This window comes from Panonychus citri, unplaced genomic scaffold (genome assembly GCF_014898815.1).
Source record: "Panonychus citri isolate SS breed McGregor unplaced genomic scaffold, ASM1489881v1 Contig00121, whole genome shotgun sequence".
Classification (NCBI taxonomy): domain Eukaryota; kingdom Metazoa; phylum Arthropoda; class Arachnida; order Trombidiformes; family Tetranychidae; genus Panonychus; species Panonychus citri.
In genome coordinates, this window is record NW_026515526.1 from 181,008 (window position 1) to 201,572 (window position 20,565).

At 32.6% G+C, this 20,565-nt stretch overlaps 2 protein-coding genes across 2 annotated transcripts; one reads left to right on the plus strand and one right to left on the minus strand.

Annotated features, from left to right (window-relative positions):
• Window positions 1-5,250: 5,250 nt before the first annotated feature.
• LOC128390498 (uncharacterized) lies at window positions 5,251-6,434 on the minus strand. Its single transcript, XM_053350227.1, has one exon. It carries the CDS (start codon window positions 6,387-6,389, stop codon window positions 5,370-5,372), a length of 1,020 nt encoding a protein of 339 aa, XP_053206202.1. The 5' UTR covers window positions 6,390-6,434; the 3' UTR covers window positions 5,251-5,369.
• Window positions 6,435-6,599: 165 nt separating this feature from the next.
• Window positions 6,600-7,352, plus strand: LOC128390507 (zwei Ig domain protein zig-2-like). The gene has a single exon (XM_053350238.1). It carries the CDS (start codon window positions 6,600-6,602, stop codon window positions 7,350-7,352), a length of 753 nt encoding a protein of 250 aa, XP_053206213.1.
• The last annotated feature ends 13,213 nt before the right edge of the window (window positions 7,353-20,565 follow it).

Below are 20,565 nucleotides of genomic sequence, written 5' to 3' on the forward strand. Positions count from 1 at the left end.
CAAAGATTTCAAAGAAACCGGAGAACGCATAACCTTAGCTGATGGTGTTATCATGACAGAGGAAACAAATCAAGATGAACTTTACAAATACTTACAGGCATACTCAAACAGCCTGAGCGAAAATTTTTTTCTATCCCATAATGTTTCCATAGATGGCTTTCTAACTGATGTGCATCTTTCAGATGACATAAACACCCTGATTCATGTTAAGAACCGTTTTCCTCATATAACGGCAAAATATTTCAATGGGCACATTCTTTTCTCAACCAGAGAATGTATACCAATAAAGTATTTTGATGATTTCGACAATTTTTTCTCAGCAGCAGAAATTGAACATTTCAATTTACGTCGATACATCAAAGATGGTGATTTTGTTTCATTAGCGATCAAACAAATCCCAGTGCATGGATTGATTACCAATAAACCTTCTAAAATAACAACATCAAATACAACTTTATTCCATTCGATTGCGAACAAACCTACACCAACAGTTCTTTCATTGATGAAAAATTCACTTGGTCTTACTGTTTATCTGGATTGTGATGAACATGAAAAACAAACTTTGTGGAAATCTGCTCTCGTCCAAACAACATTAAATCAAACGGCTAATAATGAACTACGTATTGCATGGAATGCAATATATCATACTTTAGATAAAGCATTCAATCTGGAAAAACAGAAAACCCTTATCTGTTCTGCTATGCAAACCTACAATAAGACAGCTGCACTTGTTAAACTAACCAAATCACTTTACAACACCTCGACACAACTTTTGTATCATTATAAATGTAAAAATATTCCAAAAAATATACCTTTCAAGTGTGTCTACGATACATCACCAGAAATGATTGAGTCTATGAAACGATACACATCTATCACTTTTAATCCGGAACAAAAAATTCCTAATGTATGGAACTTGAAGCTTTGGTGCTCCTTTGGAAACCCTAATGGCTTCTGTGGTTTGGATGGTTTAGTTATGGATTCTAGTACCGCACAATGCTTGGAAAATAAAATTGTTTACCAGGCATGTTTTACAGTTGACTTCATTTTCGAGAATATCCGTAAAGCTCAATCAGTTGAGGTGAAATTAGTACAAAACTCTCAATTAACTCGTAGTAATCTAGTCTGTATTATTCTTTCTGAATACGAAGCATGTACCAAAAATTCTAACCATTGTGAGATTAAGTTGGGAAAATATGGTAACATTTTCCAGTATGAAATTTATTTTTTACCAAAGAAAATGTACCATGATCTTGAAATAGACTACGTTAAGCAAGGGAAAACACTTGTTTTAACAATAAAAGGCACCCGAAAGACTGGAGTTGGTATTGGAACAAAATTTGGAAATGCTTTTGGTCAGAAAAATATTGTATCTCACTTGATAGATATCAAAAACCCAAAATATAATGCCATTTGTTTCACTAACAGTGGCACTCCAGTTTTCCCTCAATTAATCTATTCTGATGTATCTGTACTTGGAAGGCAAGCTACAGGACAATTGAAATCAATGTTTTGTGACGAACAGTTAGCTTTGAACCCAAAAACAGGATTTTTCACTGCTCTCATAGATGTTTGCATTCATAATTTACACACTTTCACCAACGAGAGGGTTTTCTCAATAAAACTAGACACTTTGACTGGATTAAATGGTTTCTCTGCAAATGGTTTACACAACGCTTCTCATACCATGAGAATAGGCCGAGAAGTTTTTCCAAAAGTTAAACAAGTAATTGGTTTTCATGGTTTCAATCTTTCTCTGTTATAATGAATACAATAAAAGTTGAACTGATTCATAAATATTTATTTCATCTGCTGGTAAACGTTTTATCGCTCGATAAAAAAACCTTATTTGCTTAGCGTAGAATATATGCCAAGTCATGAGCACAGACCCGGTTAACAGTATTAATACGATAAAAATTGTAAGTAAAAGTTTAACAAAATAGTACATACCAGCAAAAATTTTTTTGTCCTTTTAGTGAAATTTTTATGCTCTACTATTTTTGACTATACATTGTTACTTATATTGAAATTTTCTCTCTCTCTCGGTCTATTCGTTTAGCTATGTCTATCCAAGAAACTTACAATGAATTAAAAGAATTGGGTATTATAATTGGAGACTCTGATGGTTGGTTAAAATTAGACTTGAAAAAACTCCATCTTCTTGGTTTCGTGTTGATTTATGATTCTGAAGACATAACTATGGAATATAATGCAAGCAAAATAAAATTCTGTCAATTATCATCTCTCAAATATCTTACAAATTTGACGATATGTTTGTCCGATCAAGTACCGCACAAGACTTTAGAGTCATATGTTTTCCTGCAAACAAATAATGCTTCTTTTTTTTCATCTAAATAATCTTGTATTTAAGTATTGCAAACGTGAATAAAATAAGCAGAATATAGATTAACAAATAAAGTAATAAATATATTTTCGATTTGCCTTTATTTAAAAATGTTATGAATGTTAGTATTGTTGTTGCAATTATAACCATTATTGGATAGACAACACGTTCATTGTTTATTGAATGCAATAAAGTTTTCAACTTTGTCGCTAAGTCAATGGTATCATTTGTCATCCGGACGTTTGTTGACGAGTTTTCAGAAGCGTAATTATTAAGAAAATTTATTGCTTCAATGTAAACAGAGTTGGGTTCATTGATAATATCCTGAGTTGTACTGGTATTACCTTCCATGATAATGTATCGTTATTATTTTTCTACAATAGTTTATGTTCTATTATATATTTTAATGGTCTTGTTAACCTATCTCAACCAATGTTATTATAAGTTTTCAGATAATAACTATTTCAAGTTTGATTCTATCCCGTTTTCTGAGCCAGAGGATGAAATAGCCGATAACTACCAAACTGTTAATACCCATGATAATTTAACTATCGAAAATCAGTTTAATTGTACTATCGATGACTTGCGGCCTTGCCATCTGAACGATTCGAGCACACTGTTTGGTTGTAAGCAACTAAATGTAACATGTCATCATTTCGATAAAGATACAAGTTATTACAAAGATAAAACTCAATTTAAAATACCAGCTAATGTTCATCCAAACGAAGGTTATGCTTTGCCATTGTTAAACAGTGAAACTCAATGCAACCCTTACCATGGTAATTTAGTTCTTGTATCCACGTCAAGTCATGATTCTTACATGTTCATTTGTGAATGTAAACGTCCTGGATTCATCGGAAATGAGACTATTCTGGGCAACTGTTCAACGCCTTTCATTTGTAATGGCAAAGTTAAAAATATTAACGTCCCGTTTTCTCAAATAGAGTGCGATTGTTCTAAAACAGAGAAATCTGTACATTTAACTTATCTTGACAATGATGAGAGCCCACCTATTTGTAAACCATTGACAATCAGTGAAGCAAATTCACAGTTTAAAAATTGGAATCATTTAATCAATTTTGACAGTAATTCTAAAACTTTGCCTATTCAGATGTTCAACGAAACTATAAAATCTGGTCTCAATGTTAGTAAACTTTTAGATCCATGTAAACATTCTCTTAGAAATACACAGAGTATCAATGAAAGTTCATATTATGAGAACGGTACTTGTAAAATATCCGATTACGGTATACCACTTGTTAGAACGATTGAAAACCATAAAAATTCAATACTACAACAATACTCAAACCAGCATCAAACCATTATTGATGGTATTCATGCTACCTTAGAACCGCATCAACTTGTTCGAATTATGCCAATTATTGAGCAAAACTCAACTTTGGGTACTCTCGCCATTGTTTTGAATGATATCGACTTAATCAAATCTAATGGTAAACCAATTACTCTTTCGCTAACAGAAGGGATAACCTATGGATCCAATTCTCAATTCTATTTGAACACTTCTAACTCTTTGATTGCTGGTAAATGTGAGCATGTTATTTATGGGTCACCTGAATTTACAATCCCATTTCATTGTTTTCTTGCTGAATCTTTTGCTGGTAAAGTGAACGGTGTTCCACAGGGTAGCTTTGAAGAGCCACCTTGGTATACATGGACAAGTAAATTGAGAAGTCAATGGAGACAATCGTATGGTTTACTCTCGGCTGGCTACTGTATGAAAATAACACCAAACAAGATTACTTATGATCCCGAGTGTTATCGTCAAACTAGCCATATGAAGTTCTATTCATTACAACTTTGTTCAGCAAAAAATAAACAATTACCTGGTTGCAGGAATGGTTTTATCAGCTTTGATAATAAATCAGATTTTGATATTCACGCCTCAAAATATCTCAAATAATTTCTATTAGAATTTGTTGTCTGTATTTACCTGCTAAACTTGCTCTGAAATTAACAAAAATGCTTGATATTATTAAAATTATATAAACTATTATTGCAATATAAAATAGTTGGTTAAGGGTTAAACTGATATTAATATGGTTAACTTGAATGTTAGCAAAATGTACCGCCGTCTCCATATCACGTAGTGGTAATACCAAGTTTAAACTATTTTTCTCTATGTAAACTTGCGATTTCTGAGAGAAATTTTTTATTTTTTTAATAACGCTTTGTTTATTCAGTACATCATTGATAAATATAAAACGCATAAAATCATACCAGAACAACATTGTATCAGTTTGTGATTTCAAGGTATAAAATATTTGTGCATCTCCATCATCATCTTCAGATAAAGAAGTCAACGACCAGTTTAAATCAGGACGTATGCGGTTGAATTGTTCTGTGCTTAATATCATAGTATGAGTATAAGATTAGGGTGCAATACAATTAATCAAGTCTTTCCACAATATCCAACTGTGATAATGTCAAACTATGAAAAACTGGAGAAAAATTTGTTTCTTGAATGTGATCAACAAAAACAAGTAAAATCTAACAGAAAGCGTAAAAACGAGTCATCTGCTGTTTGTAACATTTCAACACAGAATGTGAAAAAATCCAAAGGCAAACCTACTTTTACAAAAAAAGATTGTGAGGACCTGCTAGCCAAAATTGGAAAAAATATTTTCAATAACAATGATCTGGAACTTTTAGAGTTTTCTGAGGCTTGTTTGGTGTACATGTTAACCCAAAATGCCGATTTACTCTCATTGGATTGGGTTGATCTTGAACAAAATTTTATGTTGAAAAATACATGGAGTGATAAAATTGTCTATATTCTTGCAAATTACGCATCATCTGTTAAACGTCTCGATGAAATTTTGAAAGAAAATCGACAAAGAAAAGACGAAAATAAATGGTTTGACTCTACCGATGAGACGAAAGAAAGAAAGAGCAAGGTTTTCATTTCACAGACTATTTTGCCTATTGATTTACTAGACAAGATATTGAAAACATTGAAAATATCAAAAAAGCAATCTCTATTAGCCAGTTGTAAAACCAAAACTTGCTAATCATACGATTGCATTGATAATAAATTTTTCATTTCAGCATAATGCTTATCCGTTAGCTTATCAAATTCTTTCCCCATATTATTGTAATACTCATTAATGTAACCTTTTGTCGTTTTTATATTTTTATGACCTAACCATTCTTTGATAATGTGTATGTTTTTACATTTTGATGCAAGTTTTCGAGCAATCTGATTACGAAAAATATGTATTCCAAATCCTTTTGGTGGGAAAAAATTGTTTGCCTTGTAAAATTCAATATGCATTCGATAAACAAGAGTACTTGGTCCGGATACATCGAACAACTGAGAGTTGATACCATGCTTCAGATAACCATTATACTTATCTTCATACAAGACAAGTAAAGATTTTATAAATTTATTAAAGTTTTCATAATAAACAGGCTTCCAATGATTTGGAGTTAAAACAGAAGGTACCGATGTCGTTTTGTTTCTTGTATCTTTTCTTACAATGTCTACAATTTTTCTTCGCTCAGAAAGCTGGTTCAATATTTTGGTATCTATTTGTAAAATCTCGTTACTTCGTAGACCTGTGTAAAAAGCGGTCAACAATGGAGCAGTGTACATACTCCAGTTTGCTTGCAGATGGGAAACAAATTTACTGAAAACATCATCACTAATCAGCCTTTGATGAACATGTTTATCGAAATACAATGCATCAGGTATAATAGAGATATTTTCACCAAATACTCCTATACGTTTAGCTTCGTTAAAATATTTTCTTGTTGTTGCGAGTGAATAACCACGGTACTTACAAAAACCAATAAATGTAACCGCTCGTTTTGTCAGGTTGCTTTCTTCCAACAAATTAAGGCGTCTGAATATATCTTTAATCATTCGACTAGCTTGATCCCATGTTAAAGATTTTACAATATATTTAGGTTTGCACGCAGAATTTCTATCACCCCTGACACTTAGGTTAGCAATTATCGTCGTCGATAGTTTAGACTTACTGCTTGCTAGTAATTTGTTAACTTTTTCTTCGTTTACAGTCAACATGCTGTGGATCTTTACATTTGTCAGCTTTTTTTTACTCGTCTTTGCAATGATGTTTGCACAAGATAGTTACATTAACACTATTATAAAAACCTATGCAAAATTTAACAAATACTCATGGGTGACAAGGTTTGCGATCGGTTCGAAATACCTACAATAATCTACTTGTATATAAACTCGAAAACTCAAACTGAAATTTATCATTAATCAAATATGTTTGCCTTTATTGTTATCGTTTTCTGTTCTCACTTATTGCTTGCTTCAGCAAACATCAAACCAAACGGTACTCATATTAACCACTGGGGATTCATCAAGCTTCTAAGTAGACCAATCGACCATTACGAGTTTAATGTTGGAGATAACTTAACTTTGGAATTTTTTTTCGTCGGTAGTCCACCACCAAACGTTCACTGGTTTACGAACATGACATCCATCTTAAATCATGACAGTGAGGATCAAGATTCAGTCGCTATGCGTGGCTATTCACCATACATTAAAAATATAGCCGCAATCAAATCAAAATTCCATATACCAATCGCAACTATACATAATGCTGGTCAATACTCTTTCATGGTTACAAATGGCATGGATAATTATCTTAACAAAACTTTTCATGTTACAGCATCTCCTCGAAATTTTACCGATCCATCTCGTAAAATAGCTGCTAATCAACAAAAAACTAATAATACTATACCATACATTCGTACATGGACTCATACTATCTTAGCAAAAATTGGATACCCTGCTATTTTAACCTGTCGCACAAACCAAGCTCCTGGTGAATCGATTGAATGGACTGATTCTGGTGGTTTAGATCTTGAATACTTCTACAACTTCAAAATGTTACCATCTGGGGATTTACTCATACGAAAAGTTTTTGAGGGATATCTTGGTAGTTATAAATGCAATGTACAAAATCAATACGGGCGTGATACTGTGGAAATATTTCTGCACCCTTCTTATTGAGTTTAACAGCGAAAAATAAATATTGAATAATAAAAATTTAGCACCTTAAAAATTTCATATTATTGCACATTTATTATCTCGCTTGCAAGAAGCTCTCAAATGCTCACAGTATAGTTCTAGCTCTATTCAGTAGTTCATAGCTGTTTATATGTTTTCATTCAACTATATGGCCTTTCTTGCAACAATTGGCTTTATTTACTATCAATGAGTAACCATTGGCACAAAATAAATATCTCTTTCCAGACAAATGGTTTTATTTTAATATCATTGATAAACGATTGGTCCAAAATAAAAGTCTTTCATCCGATAATTGGCTTCATTTTTTATCAATGATCGACCATTGGTTCAAAATGAATATCTTTGCCCACACCATTAGCTTTATTTTTTATCATTATTAAACTATTAGTTGAAAATAAATATCTCTTCTCACACTATTGGCTTTCTTTGTCATCAATGGGTAACCATTAGGCCAGAATGAATATTTTTCTTCAAACCATTGGCTTTATTTTTATTAATGACCAACCATTGGTTCAAAATTCATTAGTCTGCTTACACTTTTGGTCTAAAAACAAAGTCTTTCATCCAACAGTTGGCTTTATTTTTTATCGATGATCGACCATTGGCTGAAAATGAATATCTCTCTACAAACAATTGGCTTTATTTTTTATCATTATTAAACTATTTGTTGAAAATAAATATCTCTTTTGACCCTATCGGCTTTCTCTTTAATCAATGAGTAACCATTAGGTCAAAATAAATATCTCTTTTTACATTATTGGCTTTATTTTTTATCTTTTGCAAACTATCAGTTGAAAATAAATATCTCTTTCGACACTATTGGCTTTCTCTTTCATCAATATGTGCTTTATTTTCATAATTCACCAACTATTGATTCAAAATGAATATCTCTCTCCAAACAGTTGGTTTTATTTTTTATCATTGATAAACGATTGGTCCAAAATAAAAGTCTTTCTTCCAACAATTGGCTTCATTTTCATCAATGAGTAACCATTGACTCAAAATGAATATCTTTGCCTACACCATTGGCTTTATTTTCCATCATTAGCAAACTATTGGTTGAAAATAAATATCGTTTTTCACATCATTGGCTCTGTTTCTTTATAAGTTACCGACTAGCGGTTTAAAATGAATATCTCTCTTCGAACAATTGGGTTTATTTTTAGCAATGATCAACCATTGGCTCAAGATGATAATCTCTTCCCACGCCATTAGCTTTATTTTTTATCATTTTTAAACTATTAGTTGCAAATAAATATCTCTCTACAAACAATTTGCTTTATTTTTATCAATGAACAACCATTGGCACAAAATAAATATCTCTCTCCAAACAATTGGTTTTATTTTTTATCATTGATGAACGATTGGTCCAAAATAAAAGTCTTTCTTCCAACAATGAGCTTCATTTTTTATCAATGAGTAACCATTGGCTCAAAACGAATATCTCTGCCCACACCATTGGCTTTATTTTCCATTATATTTTCAGACTTCTCGGGCGGTGAACTTCAAATAAATAAATTCTGATTCACCATAGTTTAACATGATCAACAAGTTTTCTCTTATTTATTTTTTATATTTTAATGTTTACAACCGCTTTAATGCACTTGTATATTTTCATATTCTATATTTTTGTATATATAAGATTTCTTTGTTCCCTCATTTCAGCGTCGAGTTTTGGCCGCAGAAGTTTTCTTCGCGAATTCATTCCATTTTTGTATTCGTTGATATCCATCAGTTTGAAATTCCAAAGCTCAGGATTAGATGCACGTTGCATGTACTTCGTAACACGATCAGGGTGTGAAAGTTTATCCTCATGAGACATATCATATTGATTGATTCGCAGCGTAACTGGATTGTATCCTACAGCACAAATTTTAAGATCAAAATCACTGATCACTTTATTCATGTAAGACTCGGTATCATCAGTTTTTCCTAGTGTTGTTAAATGTAACTGAAATTTTCCCGAGCCGTAAGATCTTTTGATGTAGTATAAATCCAATGCGTAATCCAGCTGCCAAGATTCTTCTAACCCCAAAGACGCCAAATGTTCGTTTATCACTTTGAAGAGATTCAATGGCACATCTAGAAATATATCAATATCACCAAACGTTTTAGTTCTCTTTGAAATATATGCCATGAAGCCGCCACCGATGAACCATGAATGTTCGATTTTTTTCTCTGCGAGAAATGTGAACACCGAGTCAATTCGTTCACACGAATCATCGGTTAGCTCTTCTACCGAGCCACTTACACTTGTCAATAAAGTTTTAGCTATAACAGAAGGCTGAACCATATTTTGAAACTTGTTGAGTTGTTCTGGAATATCCAGAATAACTTTGTGGGAACTTATATACTATTAACTAGAGATTATTTTTAGTATCGCACGCCAATCAATTTCATTCAAAAAATCACATTATTATTTATCTAACAGCAGTAAATTCATAAACAAAAACTTGTGATGAGATATGAAATGAAATATTCGTGAGAAGTGAATTTTGTTGAATTAATAAGCGTTAATCTATAACTTGATTGTTGTTTGGTTAGGCCAAGCTATGTTATTCACAATTCTGCAACTATGAGTGTAAAAAAGGCAAAACGTTGAAACATTTTCCGATTGAGTTTTCAACTACATTGCATCTTGGTTCTATTCTCACAATTGCATAGCAATCTTTCTGAAGTATGTATGTATTATATAGTAGATGTAGTATAAATTCAAACCGTAAAATCCGAAAGTTTCTTCTAACCGTAAAACATAAAATGTTCGTTTATCAGTTTGTAGAACTTCAGTAGCACATCTAGAAATACAGGGCGTTTTTTATCCACTACGGCTATTACGAAAAAACGCCCTGTATATCAATATCATTAAAAGATTTAGTTCTCTTTGCAATATATGCCATGAAGCCACCGATGAACCATAAATAATCAATTTTTTTCTGCGAGAAATGTGAACACCGAGTCAATTATCTTTCGTATATAAATATAAATATATATAAATATCTCTTTTCATTATTGGCTTTATTTTTTATAATTCATCAACTGTTGGTTCAAAATGAATACCTTTCTTCAGACAATTGGCTTTATTTTTATCAATGACCAACCATTGGCTCAAAATAAATATCTCTCTCCAAACAATTGGTTTTAACTTTTTACCATTGATAAACGATACGTTCAAAATTCATGAGTCTGCTTACACTATTGGTCCAAAAACGAAGTCTTTCATCCAACAGTTGGCTTTATTTTTTATCAATGATCGACCATTGGCTCAAAATGAATATCTCTGCTCACACCATTAGCTTTATTTTTTATAATTTATTAGCTTTTGGTTCAAAATGAATACCTTTCTTCAAACAATTGGCTTTATTTTTATCAATGATCGATCATTCATATAGATAGATCATTCAGATGGTTGTCTTTTCTTTTAACTATTGGATTGCCGTTCGCTATTCTCTCTAGTAAATTCCTGAAAAGGATTTGGCATGGTTCATTGTTTTCTGTTTCATTCATTTTTCTTTGATAACTTTTATTTGTCCTTGCTTCGTATTCATATGTTTTCCATAAATTCTATTGAATTCAGTTCCCTTTTCGTTTTTTATACAAGTCTCTTCTCTCATTAGTTAATAGATTGTCTTTTCCTTCAACCATTGGCTTACCGTTCAATCTTCTCTCTAGTTAATTCCTGAAAAGGATGCAACATGGTTTAATGTTTTAGGTTTTATTCCTTTTTCTTTGATAACTTTCATTCGTCCTTGCTTCGTATTAATATGTTTTCCATAAATTCTATTGAATTCAGTTCCCTTTTCGCTTTTTTACTTGTTTCAACAAGTCTCTTTTCTCATTGGTTAGTTAGTTGTCTTTTCTTTTAACTATTGGCTTACTGTTCGAAATTCTCTCTAGTAAATTCCTGAAAAAGATGAGGCATGGTTTATTGTTTTCTGTTTCATTCATTTTTCTTTGATAACTTTTATTCGTCCTTGCTTCGTATTAATATGTTTTCCATAAACTCTATTGAATTCAGTTCCCTTTTCGCTTTTTTACTTGTTTCAACAAGTCTCTTTTCTCATTGGTTAGTTAGTTGTCTTTTCTTTTAACTATTGGCTTACTGTTCGAAATTCTCTCTAGTAAATTCCTGAAAAGGATGAGGCATGGTTCATTGTTTTCTGTTTCATTCATTTTTCTTTGATAACTTTCATTCGTCCTTGCTTCGTATTAATATGTTTTCCATAAATTCTATTGAATTCAGTTCCCTTTTCGTTTTTTATACAAGTCTCTTCTCTCATTCGTTAATAGATTGTCTTTTCCTTTAACCATTGGCTTACCGTTCAATCTTCTCTCTAGTTAATTCACGAAAACGATGCGGCATGGTTTATAATTTTCTGTTACATTCCTTTTTCTTCGATAAACTTCATTCAGCCTTGCTTCGTATCAATATGTTTCCATAGATTCAATTGAATACAGTTTTCTTTACGCTTTTCTACTTGTTTTAACTTATCTCTTTTCTTATTGGTTATTACATGGCTCTTTTCCTTTAACCATTGGCTTACTGTTCGCTCTTCTTTCTAGTAAATTCCGGCAAAGGATGCGGCATGGTTCATTGTTTTCTGTTTCATTCATTTTTCTTTGCTAACTTTCATTCGTCCTTGCTTCGTATTAATATGTTTTCCATAAATTCTATTGAATTCAGTTCCCTTTTCATTTTTTATACTTGTTTCAACAACTCTCTTTTCTCATTGGTTAATTAGTTGTCTTTTTTTTAACTATTGGCTTACTGTTCGCTCTTCTCTCTAGTAAATTCACGAAAATGATGCGGCATGGTTTATAATTTTCTGTTTCATTCATTTTTCTTCGATAACCTTCATTCATCCTTGCTTCTCATTAATTTGTTTACTATAAATTCTATCGAATACAGTTTTCTTAACGCTTTTCTACTTGTTTTAACTTATTTCTTTTCTTATTGGTTATTACATGGCTCTTTTCCTTTAACCATTGGCTTACTGTTCGCTCTTCTCTCTAGTAAATTCCGGCAAAGGATGCGGCATGGTTCATTGTTTTCTGTTTCATTCATTTTTCTTCGATAACCTTCATTCATCCTTGCTTCTTATTAATATGTTTTCCATAAATTCTATTGAATTCAGTTCCCTTTTCGTTTTTTATACAAGTCTCTTCTCTCATTCGTTAATAGATTGTCTTTTCCTTTAACCATTGGCTTACCGTTCAATCTTCTCTCTAGTTAATTCAAAAATGATGCGGCATGGTTTATAATTTTCTGTTTCATTCATTTTCTTTGATAACTTTCATTCGTCCTTGCTTCGTATTAATATGTTTTCCATAAATTCTATTGAATTCAGTTCCTTTTCGTTTTTATACAAGTCTCTTCTCATTCGTTAATAGATTGTCTTTTCCTTTAACCATTGGCTTACCGTTCAATCTTCTCTAGTTAATTCACGAAAACGATGCGGCATGGTTTATAATTTTCTGTTACATTCCTTTTTCTTCGATAAACTTCATTCAGCCTCGCTTCGTATCAATATGTTTCCATAGATTCAATTGAATACAGTTTTCTTTACGCTTTTCTACTTGTTATAACTTATCTCTTTTCTTATTGGTTATTACATGGCTTTTTTCCTTTAACCATTGGCTTACTGTTCGCTCTTCTCTCTAGTAAATTCCGGCAAAGGATGCGGCATGGTTCATGGTTTTCTGTTTCATTCATCTTTCTTTGATAACTTTCATTCGTCCTTGCTTCGTATTAATATGTTTTCCATAAATTCTATTGAATTCAGTTCCCTTTTCATTTTTTATACTTGTTTCAACAACTCTCTTTTCTCATTGGTTAATTAGTTGTCTTTTTTAACTATTGGCTTACTGTTCGCTCTTCTCTCTAGTAAATTCACGAAAATGATGCGGCATGGTTTATAATTTTCTGTTTCATTCATTTTTCTTCGATAACCTTCATTCATCCTTGCTTCTCATTAATTTGTTTACTATAAATTCTATCGAATACAGTTTTCTTAACGCTTTTCTACTTGTTTTAACTTATTTCTTTTCTTATTGGTTATTACATGGCTCTTTTCCTTTAACCATTGGCTTACTGTTCGCTCTTCTCTCTAGTAAATTCCGGCAAAGGATGCGGCATGGTTCATTGTTTTCTGTTTCATTCATTTTTCTTCGATAACCTTCATTCATCCTTGCTTCTTATTAATATGTTTTCCATAAATTCTATTGAATTCAGTTCCCTTTTCGTTTTTTATACAAGTCTCTTCTCTCATTCGTTAATAGATTGTCTTTTCCTTTAACCATTGGCTTACCGTTCAATCTTCTCTCTAGTTAATTCACGAAAATGATGCGGCATGGTTTATAATTTTCTGTTTCATTCATTTTTCTTTGATAACTTTCATTCGTCCTTGCTTCGTATTAGTAAGTTTTCCATAAACTCTATTGAATTCAGTTCCCTTTTCGTTTTTTTTACAAGTCTCTTCTCTCATTCGTTAATAGATTGTCTTTTCCTTTAACCATTGGCTTACCGTTCAATCTTCTCTCTAGTTAATTCACGAAAACGATGCGGCATGGTTTATAATTTTCTGTTACATTCCTTTTCTTCGATAAACTTCAGCCTTGCGTATCAATATGTTTCCATAGATTCAATTGAATACAGTTTTCTTTACGCTTTTCTACTTGTTTTAACTTCTCTTTTCTTATTGGTTATTACATGGCTCTTTTCCTTTAACCATTGGCTTACTGTTCGCTCTTCTTTCTAGTAAATTCCGAAAGGATGCGGCATGGTTCATTGTTTTCTGTTCATTCATTTTCTTTAACTTTCATTCGTCCTTGCTTCATTAATATGTTTTCCATAAATTCTATTGAATTCAGTTCCTTTTCATTTTTATACTTGTTTCAACAACTCTCTTTTCTCATTGGTTAATTAGTTGTCTTTTTTTAACTATTGGCTTACTGTTCGCTCTTCTCTCTAGTAAATTCACGAAAATGATGCGGCATGGTTTATAATTTTCTGTTTCATTCATTTTCTTCGATAACCTTCATTCATCCTTGCTTCTCATTAATTTGTTTACTATAAATTCTATCGAATACAGTTTTCTTAACGCTTTTCTTGTTTTAACTTATTTCTTTCTTATTGGTTATTACATGGCTCTTTTCCTTTAACCATTGGCTTACTGTTCGCTCTTCTCTCTAGTAAATTCCGGCAAAGGATGCGGCATGGTTCATTGTTTTCTGTTTCATTCATTTTTCTTCGATAACCTTCATTCATCCTTGCTTCTTATTAATATGTTTTCCATAAATTCTATTGAATTCAGTTCCCTTTTCGTTTTTATACAAGTCTCTTCTCATTCGTTAATAGATTGTCTTTTCCTTTAACCATTGGCTTACCGTTCAATCTTCTCTCTAGTTAATTCACGAAAATGATGCGGCATGGTTTATAATTTTCTGTTTCATTCATTTTCTTTGATAACTTTCATTCGTCCTTGCTTCGTATTAATATGTTTTCCATAAACTCTATTGAATTCAGTTCCTTTCGTTTTTTACAAGTCTCTTCTCTCATTCGTTAATAGATTGTCTTTTCCTTTAACCATTGGCTTACCGTTCAATCTTCTCTCTAGTTAATTCACGAAAATGATGCGGCATGGTATATCGTTTACTGTTACATTCCTTTTTCTTCGATAAACTTCATTCAGCCTCGCTTCGTATCAATATGTTTCCATAGATTCAATTGAATACAGTTTTCTTTACGCTTTTCTACTTGTTATAACTTATCTCTTTTCTTATTGGTTACATGGCTTTTTCCTTTACCACTACTGTTCGCTCTTCTCTCTAGTAAATTCCGGCAAAGGATGCGGCATGGTTCATGGTTTTCTGTTTCATTCATCTTTCTTTGATAACTTTCATTCGTCCTTGCTTCGTATTAATATGTTTTCCATAAATTCTATTGAATTCAGTTCCCTTTTCGTTTTTTATACTTGTTTCAACAAGTCTCTTCTCTCATTCGTTAATAGATTGTCTTTTCCTTTAACCATTGGCTTACCGTTCAATCTTCTCTCTAGTTAATTCACGAAAACGATGCGGCATGGTTTATAATTTTCTGTTTCATGCATTTTTCTTTGATAACTTTCATTCGTCCTTGCTTCGTATTAATATGTTTTCCAGAAATTCTATTGAATTCAGTTCCCTTTTCGCTTTTTTACTTGTTTCAACAAGTCTCTTTTCTCATTGGTTAATTAATTGTCTTTTCTTTCAACTATTGGCTTACTGTTCGCTCTTCTCTCTAGTAAATTCACGAAAACGATGCGGCATGGTTTATAATCTTCTGTTTCATTCATTTTTCTTTGATAACTTTCATTCGTCCTTGCTTCGTATTAATATGTTTTCCATAAATTCTATTGAATTCAGTTCCCTTTTCGTTTTTTATACTTGTTTCAACAAGTCTCTTCTCTCATTCGTTGATAGAATGTCTTTTCATTTAACTATTGGCTTACTGTTCGCTCTTCTCTCTAGTAAATTCACGAAAATGATGCGGCATGGTTTATAATTTTCTGTTTCATTCATTTTTCTTCGATAACCTTCATTCATCCTTGCTTCTCATTAATTTGTTTACTATAAATTCTATCGAATACAGTTTTCTTAACGCTTTTCTACTTGTTTTAACTTATTTCTTTTCTTATTGGTTATTACATGGCTCTTTTCCTTTAACCATTGGCTTACTGTTCGCTCTCTCTAGTAAATTCCGGCAAAGGATGCGGCATGGTTCATTGTTTTCTGTTTCATTCATTTTTCTTCGATAACCTTCATTCATCCTTGCTTCTTATTAATATGTTTTCCATAAATTCTATTGAATTCAGTTCCCTTTTCGTTTTTTATACAAGTCTCTTCTCTCATTCGTTAATAGATTGTCTTTTCCTTTAACCATTGGCTTACCGTTCAATCTTCTCTAGTTAATTCACGAAAATGATGCGGCATGGTTTATAATTTTCTGTTTCATTCATTTTTCTTTGATAACTTTCATTCGTCCTTGCTTCGTATTAGTAAGTTTTCCATAAACTCTATTGAATTCAGTTCCCTTTTCGTTTTTTTTACAAGTCTCTTCTCTCATTCGTTAATAGATTGTCTTTTCCTTTAACCATTGGCTTACCGTTCAATCTTCTCTCTAGTTAATTCACGAAAATGATGCGGCATGGTATATCGTTTACTGTTACATTCCTTTTTCTTCGATAAACTTCATTCAGCCTCGCTTCGTATCAATATGTTTCCATAGATTCAATTGAATATTCTTTACGCTTTTCTACTTGTTATAACTTATCTCTTTTCATTGGTTATTACATGGCTTTTTCCTTTAACCATTGGCTTACTGTTCGCTCTTCTCTAGTAAATTCCGGCAAAGGATGCGGCATGGTTCATGGTTTTCTGTTTCATTCATCTTCTTTGATAACTTTCATTCGTCCTTGTTTGTATTAATATGTTTTCCATAAATTCTATTGAATTCAGTTCCTTTTCGTTTTTATACTTGTTTCAAAGTCTCTTCTCTCATTCGTTAATAGATTGTCTTTTCCTTTAACCATTGGCTTACCGTTCAATCTTCTCTAGTTAATTCACGAAAACGATGCGGCATGGTTTATAATTTTCTGTTTCATGCATTTTCTTTGATAACTTTCATTCGTCCTTGCTTGTAATATGTTTTCCAGAAATTCTATTGAATTCAGTTCCTTTTCGCTTTTTACTTGTCAACAAGTCTCTTTTCTCATTGGTTAATTAATTGTCTTTCTTTCAACTATTGGCTTACTGTTCGCTCTTCTCTAGTAAATTCACGAAAACGATGCGGCATGGTTTATAATCTCTGTTTCATTCATTTTTCTTTGATAACTTTATCTGTCCTTGCTTCGTATTAATATGTTTTCCATAAATTCTATTGAATTCAGTTCCCTTTTCGTTTTTTATACTTGTTTCAACAAGTCTCTTCTCTCATTCGTTGATAGAATGTCTTTTCATTTAACCATTGGCTTACTGTTCAATCTTCTCTCTAGTTAATTCACGAAAACGATGCGGCATGGTTTATAATTTTCTGTTTCATGCATTTTTCTTTGATAACTTTCATTCGTCCTTGCTTCGTATTAGTATGTTTTCCATAAATTCTATTGAATTCAGTTCCCTTTTCGTTTTTTATACTTGTTTCAACAAGTCTCTTTTCTCATTGGTTAATTAGTTGTCTTTATTTTTAACTTTTGGCTTATTGTTCGCTCTTCTCTCTAGTAAATTCCGGCAAAGGATGCGGCATGGTTCATTGTTTTCTGTTTCATTCATTTTTCTTTGATAACTTTCATTCGTCCTTGCTTCGTATTAATATGTTTTCCATAAATTCTATTGAATTCAGTTCCCTTTTCGTTTTTTATACTTGTTTCAACAAGTCTCTTCTCTCATTCGTTAATAGATTGTCTTTTCATTTAACCATTGGCTCACTGTTCAATCTTCTCTCTAGTTAATTCACGAGAATGATGCGGCATGGTTTATAATTTTCTGTTTCATTCATTTTTCTTTGATAACTTTCATTCGTCCTTGCTTCGTATTAGTATGTTTTCAATAAATTCTATTGAATTAAGTTCCCTTTTCTTTTTTTTACTTGTTTCAACAAGTCTCTTTTCTCATTGGTTAATTAGTTGTCTTTATTTTTAACTATTGGCTTACTGTTCGCTCTTCTCTCTAGTTAATTCACGAAAATGATGCGTCATGGTTCATTGTTTTCTGTTTCATTCATTTTTCTTCGATAACCTTCATTCGTCCTTGCTTCGTATTAATATGTGTTCCATAAATTCTATTGAATTCAGTTTCCTTCACTTACTTGTGCAGTACAGAATCTCACGGTCTCTAGCATACAATTTCTGCTTTGTCAATAGTCAATCAAAGGGTTTCTCTTCACGTTCGATTGATATACTTGTGCAGTACAGAATCTCACGGTCTCTAGCATACAATTTCTGCTTTGTCAATAGTCAATCAAAGGGTTTCTCTTCACGTTCGATTGATATACTTGTGCAGTACAGAATCTCACGGTCTCTAGCATACAATTTCTGCTTTGTCAATAGTCAATCAAAGGGTTTCTCTTCACGTTCGATTGATATACTTGTGCAGTTAAGAATCTCACGGTCTCTAGCATACGATTTCTGCTTTGTCAATAGTCAATCAAATGGTTACTGTTCACGTACGATTGGTATCCTTGTGCATATTTCAATCTCACGGTCTCTAGCATACAATTTCTGCTTTGTCAATAGTCAATCAAAGGGTTTCTCTTCACGTTCGATTGATATACTTGTGCAGTACAGAATCTCACGGTCTCTAGCATACAATTTCTGCTTTGTCAATAGTCAATCAAAGGTTTCTTCACGTTCGATTGATATACTTGTGCAGTACAGAATCTCACGGTCTCTAGCATACAATTTCTGCTTTGTCAATAGTCAATCAAAGGGTTTCTCTTCACGTTCGATTGATATACTTGTGCAGTTAAGAATCTCACGGTCTCTAGCATACGATTTCTGCTTTGTCAATAGTCAATCAAAGGGTTTCTCTTCACGTTCGATTGATATACTTGTGCAGTACAGAATCTCTTGGTCTCTAGCATACGATTTCTTCTTTGTCAATAGTCAATCAAAGGGTTTCTCTTCACGTTCGATTGATATACTTGTGCAGTAAAGAATCTCACGGTCTCTAGCATACAATTTTTGCACTGTCAATAGTCAATCAAAGGGTTTCTCTTCACGTTCGATTGATATACTTGTGCAGTAAAGAATCTCACGGTCTCTAGCATACGATTTCTGCTTTGTCAATAGTCAATCAAAGGGTTTCTCTTAACGTTCGATTGGCATCCTTGTGCAGTACAGAATCTCACGGTCTCTAGCATACGATTTCCTTTTTGTCAATAATCAATCAAAAGGTTTCTCTTCACGTTCGATTGATATACTTGTGCATGACTGAATCTCACGGTCTGTAGCATACGATTTCTGCTTTGTCAATAGTCAATCAAAGGGTTTCTCTTCACGTTCGATTGATATACTTGTGCATGACTGAATCTCACGGTCTTTAGCATACAATTTTTGCTTTGTCAATAGTCAATCAAAGGGTTTCTCTTCACGTTCGATTGGCATCCTTATGCAGTACAGAATCTCACGGTCTCTAGCATACAATTTTTGCTTTGTCAATAGTCAATCAAATGGTTACTGTTCACGTTCGATTGATATACTTGTGCAGTAAAGAATCTCACGGTCTCTAGCATACAATTTCTGCTTTGTCAATAGTCAATCAAAGGGTTTCTCTTCACGTTCGATTGATATACTTGTGCAGTACAGAATCTCACGGTCTCTAGCATACAATTTCTGCTTTGTCAATAGTCAATCAAAGGGTTTCTCTTCACGTTCGATTGATATACTTGTGCAGTACAGAATCTCACGGTCTCTAGCATACAATTTCCTTTTTGTCAATAATCAATCAAAAGGTTTCTCTTCACGTTCGATTGATATACTTGTGCATGACTGAATCTCACGGTCTGTAGCATACGATTTCTGCTTTGTTAGTAGTCAATCAAATGGTTACTGTTCACGTACGATTGGTATCCTTGTGCATATTCCAATCTCACGGTCTCTAGCATACAATTTTTGCTTCGTTATTAGTCAATCAAAATGTTTTCCATAAATTCTATTGAATTCAGTTTCCGTTTCGCTTTTCTACTTGGTTCAACAAGTTTCTTTTTTTATTGGTTAATGAATTTTCTTTTCCCTCATCTATTGGCTTACGGTTCACTCTTCTCTCTTGTTAATTCCTGTAAAGGATGCGTCATCAGCTTTGAAGTAATACATTCAAGATATAGTTAAACAGCATAAAAACTGTAAAGCTCATTACTGCTATAGCGCTCATCTTATAAATTATCACGTCAGTCGTTTCTTTTTTTTTCATCTCTCATTTCATTTTTGGTCGTGATGGAGAGCACAACACAAATTTCCGAGAGTAAAAAACGCGAACTTGAGGATTTCTTTACAAATCTCATCAATCTCATCCCGGAAAGTAATAGAAAAAATGAAATAGAAAAATATAACCGTTTATTCGGATCTATTTTTTCAAGTTTTTCAGGGTATAGGGAAGAAGAGGATGAGAGCGAAGATGAGGTCATGGGAGAAAGCCAAAGCGAGGCTGGCGAGAGTGAAGTTGA

What these genes read in the sequence shown, in the direction of transcription:
- LOC128390498 (XM_053350227.1), bottom strand. Translation starts at nt 6,389, where the DNA reads ATGTTGACTGTAAACGAAGAAAAAGTTAACAAATTACTAGCAAGCAGT.
- LOC128390507 (XM_053350238.1), top strand. Translation starts at nt 6,600, where the DNA reads ATGTTTGCCTTTATTGTTATCGTTTTCTGTTCTCACTTATTGCTTGCT.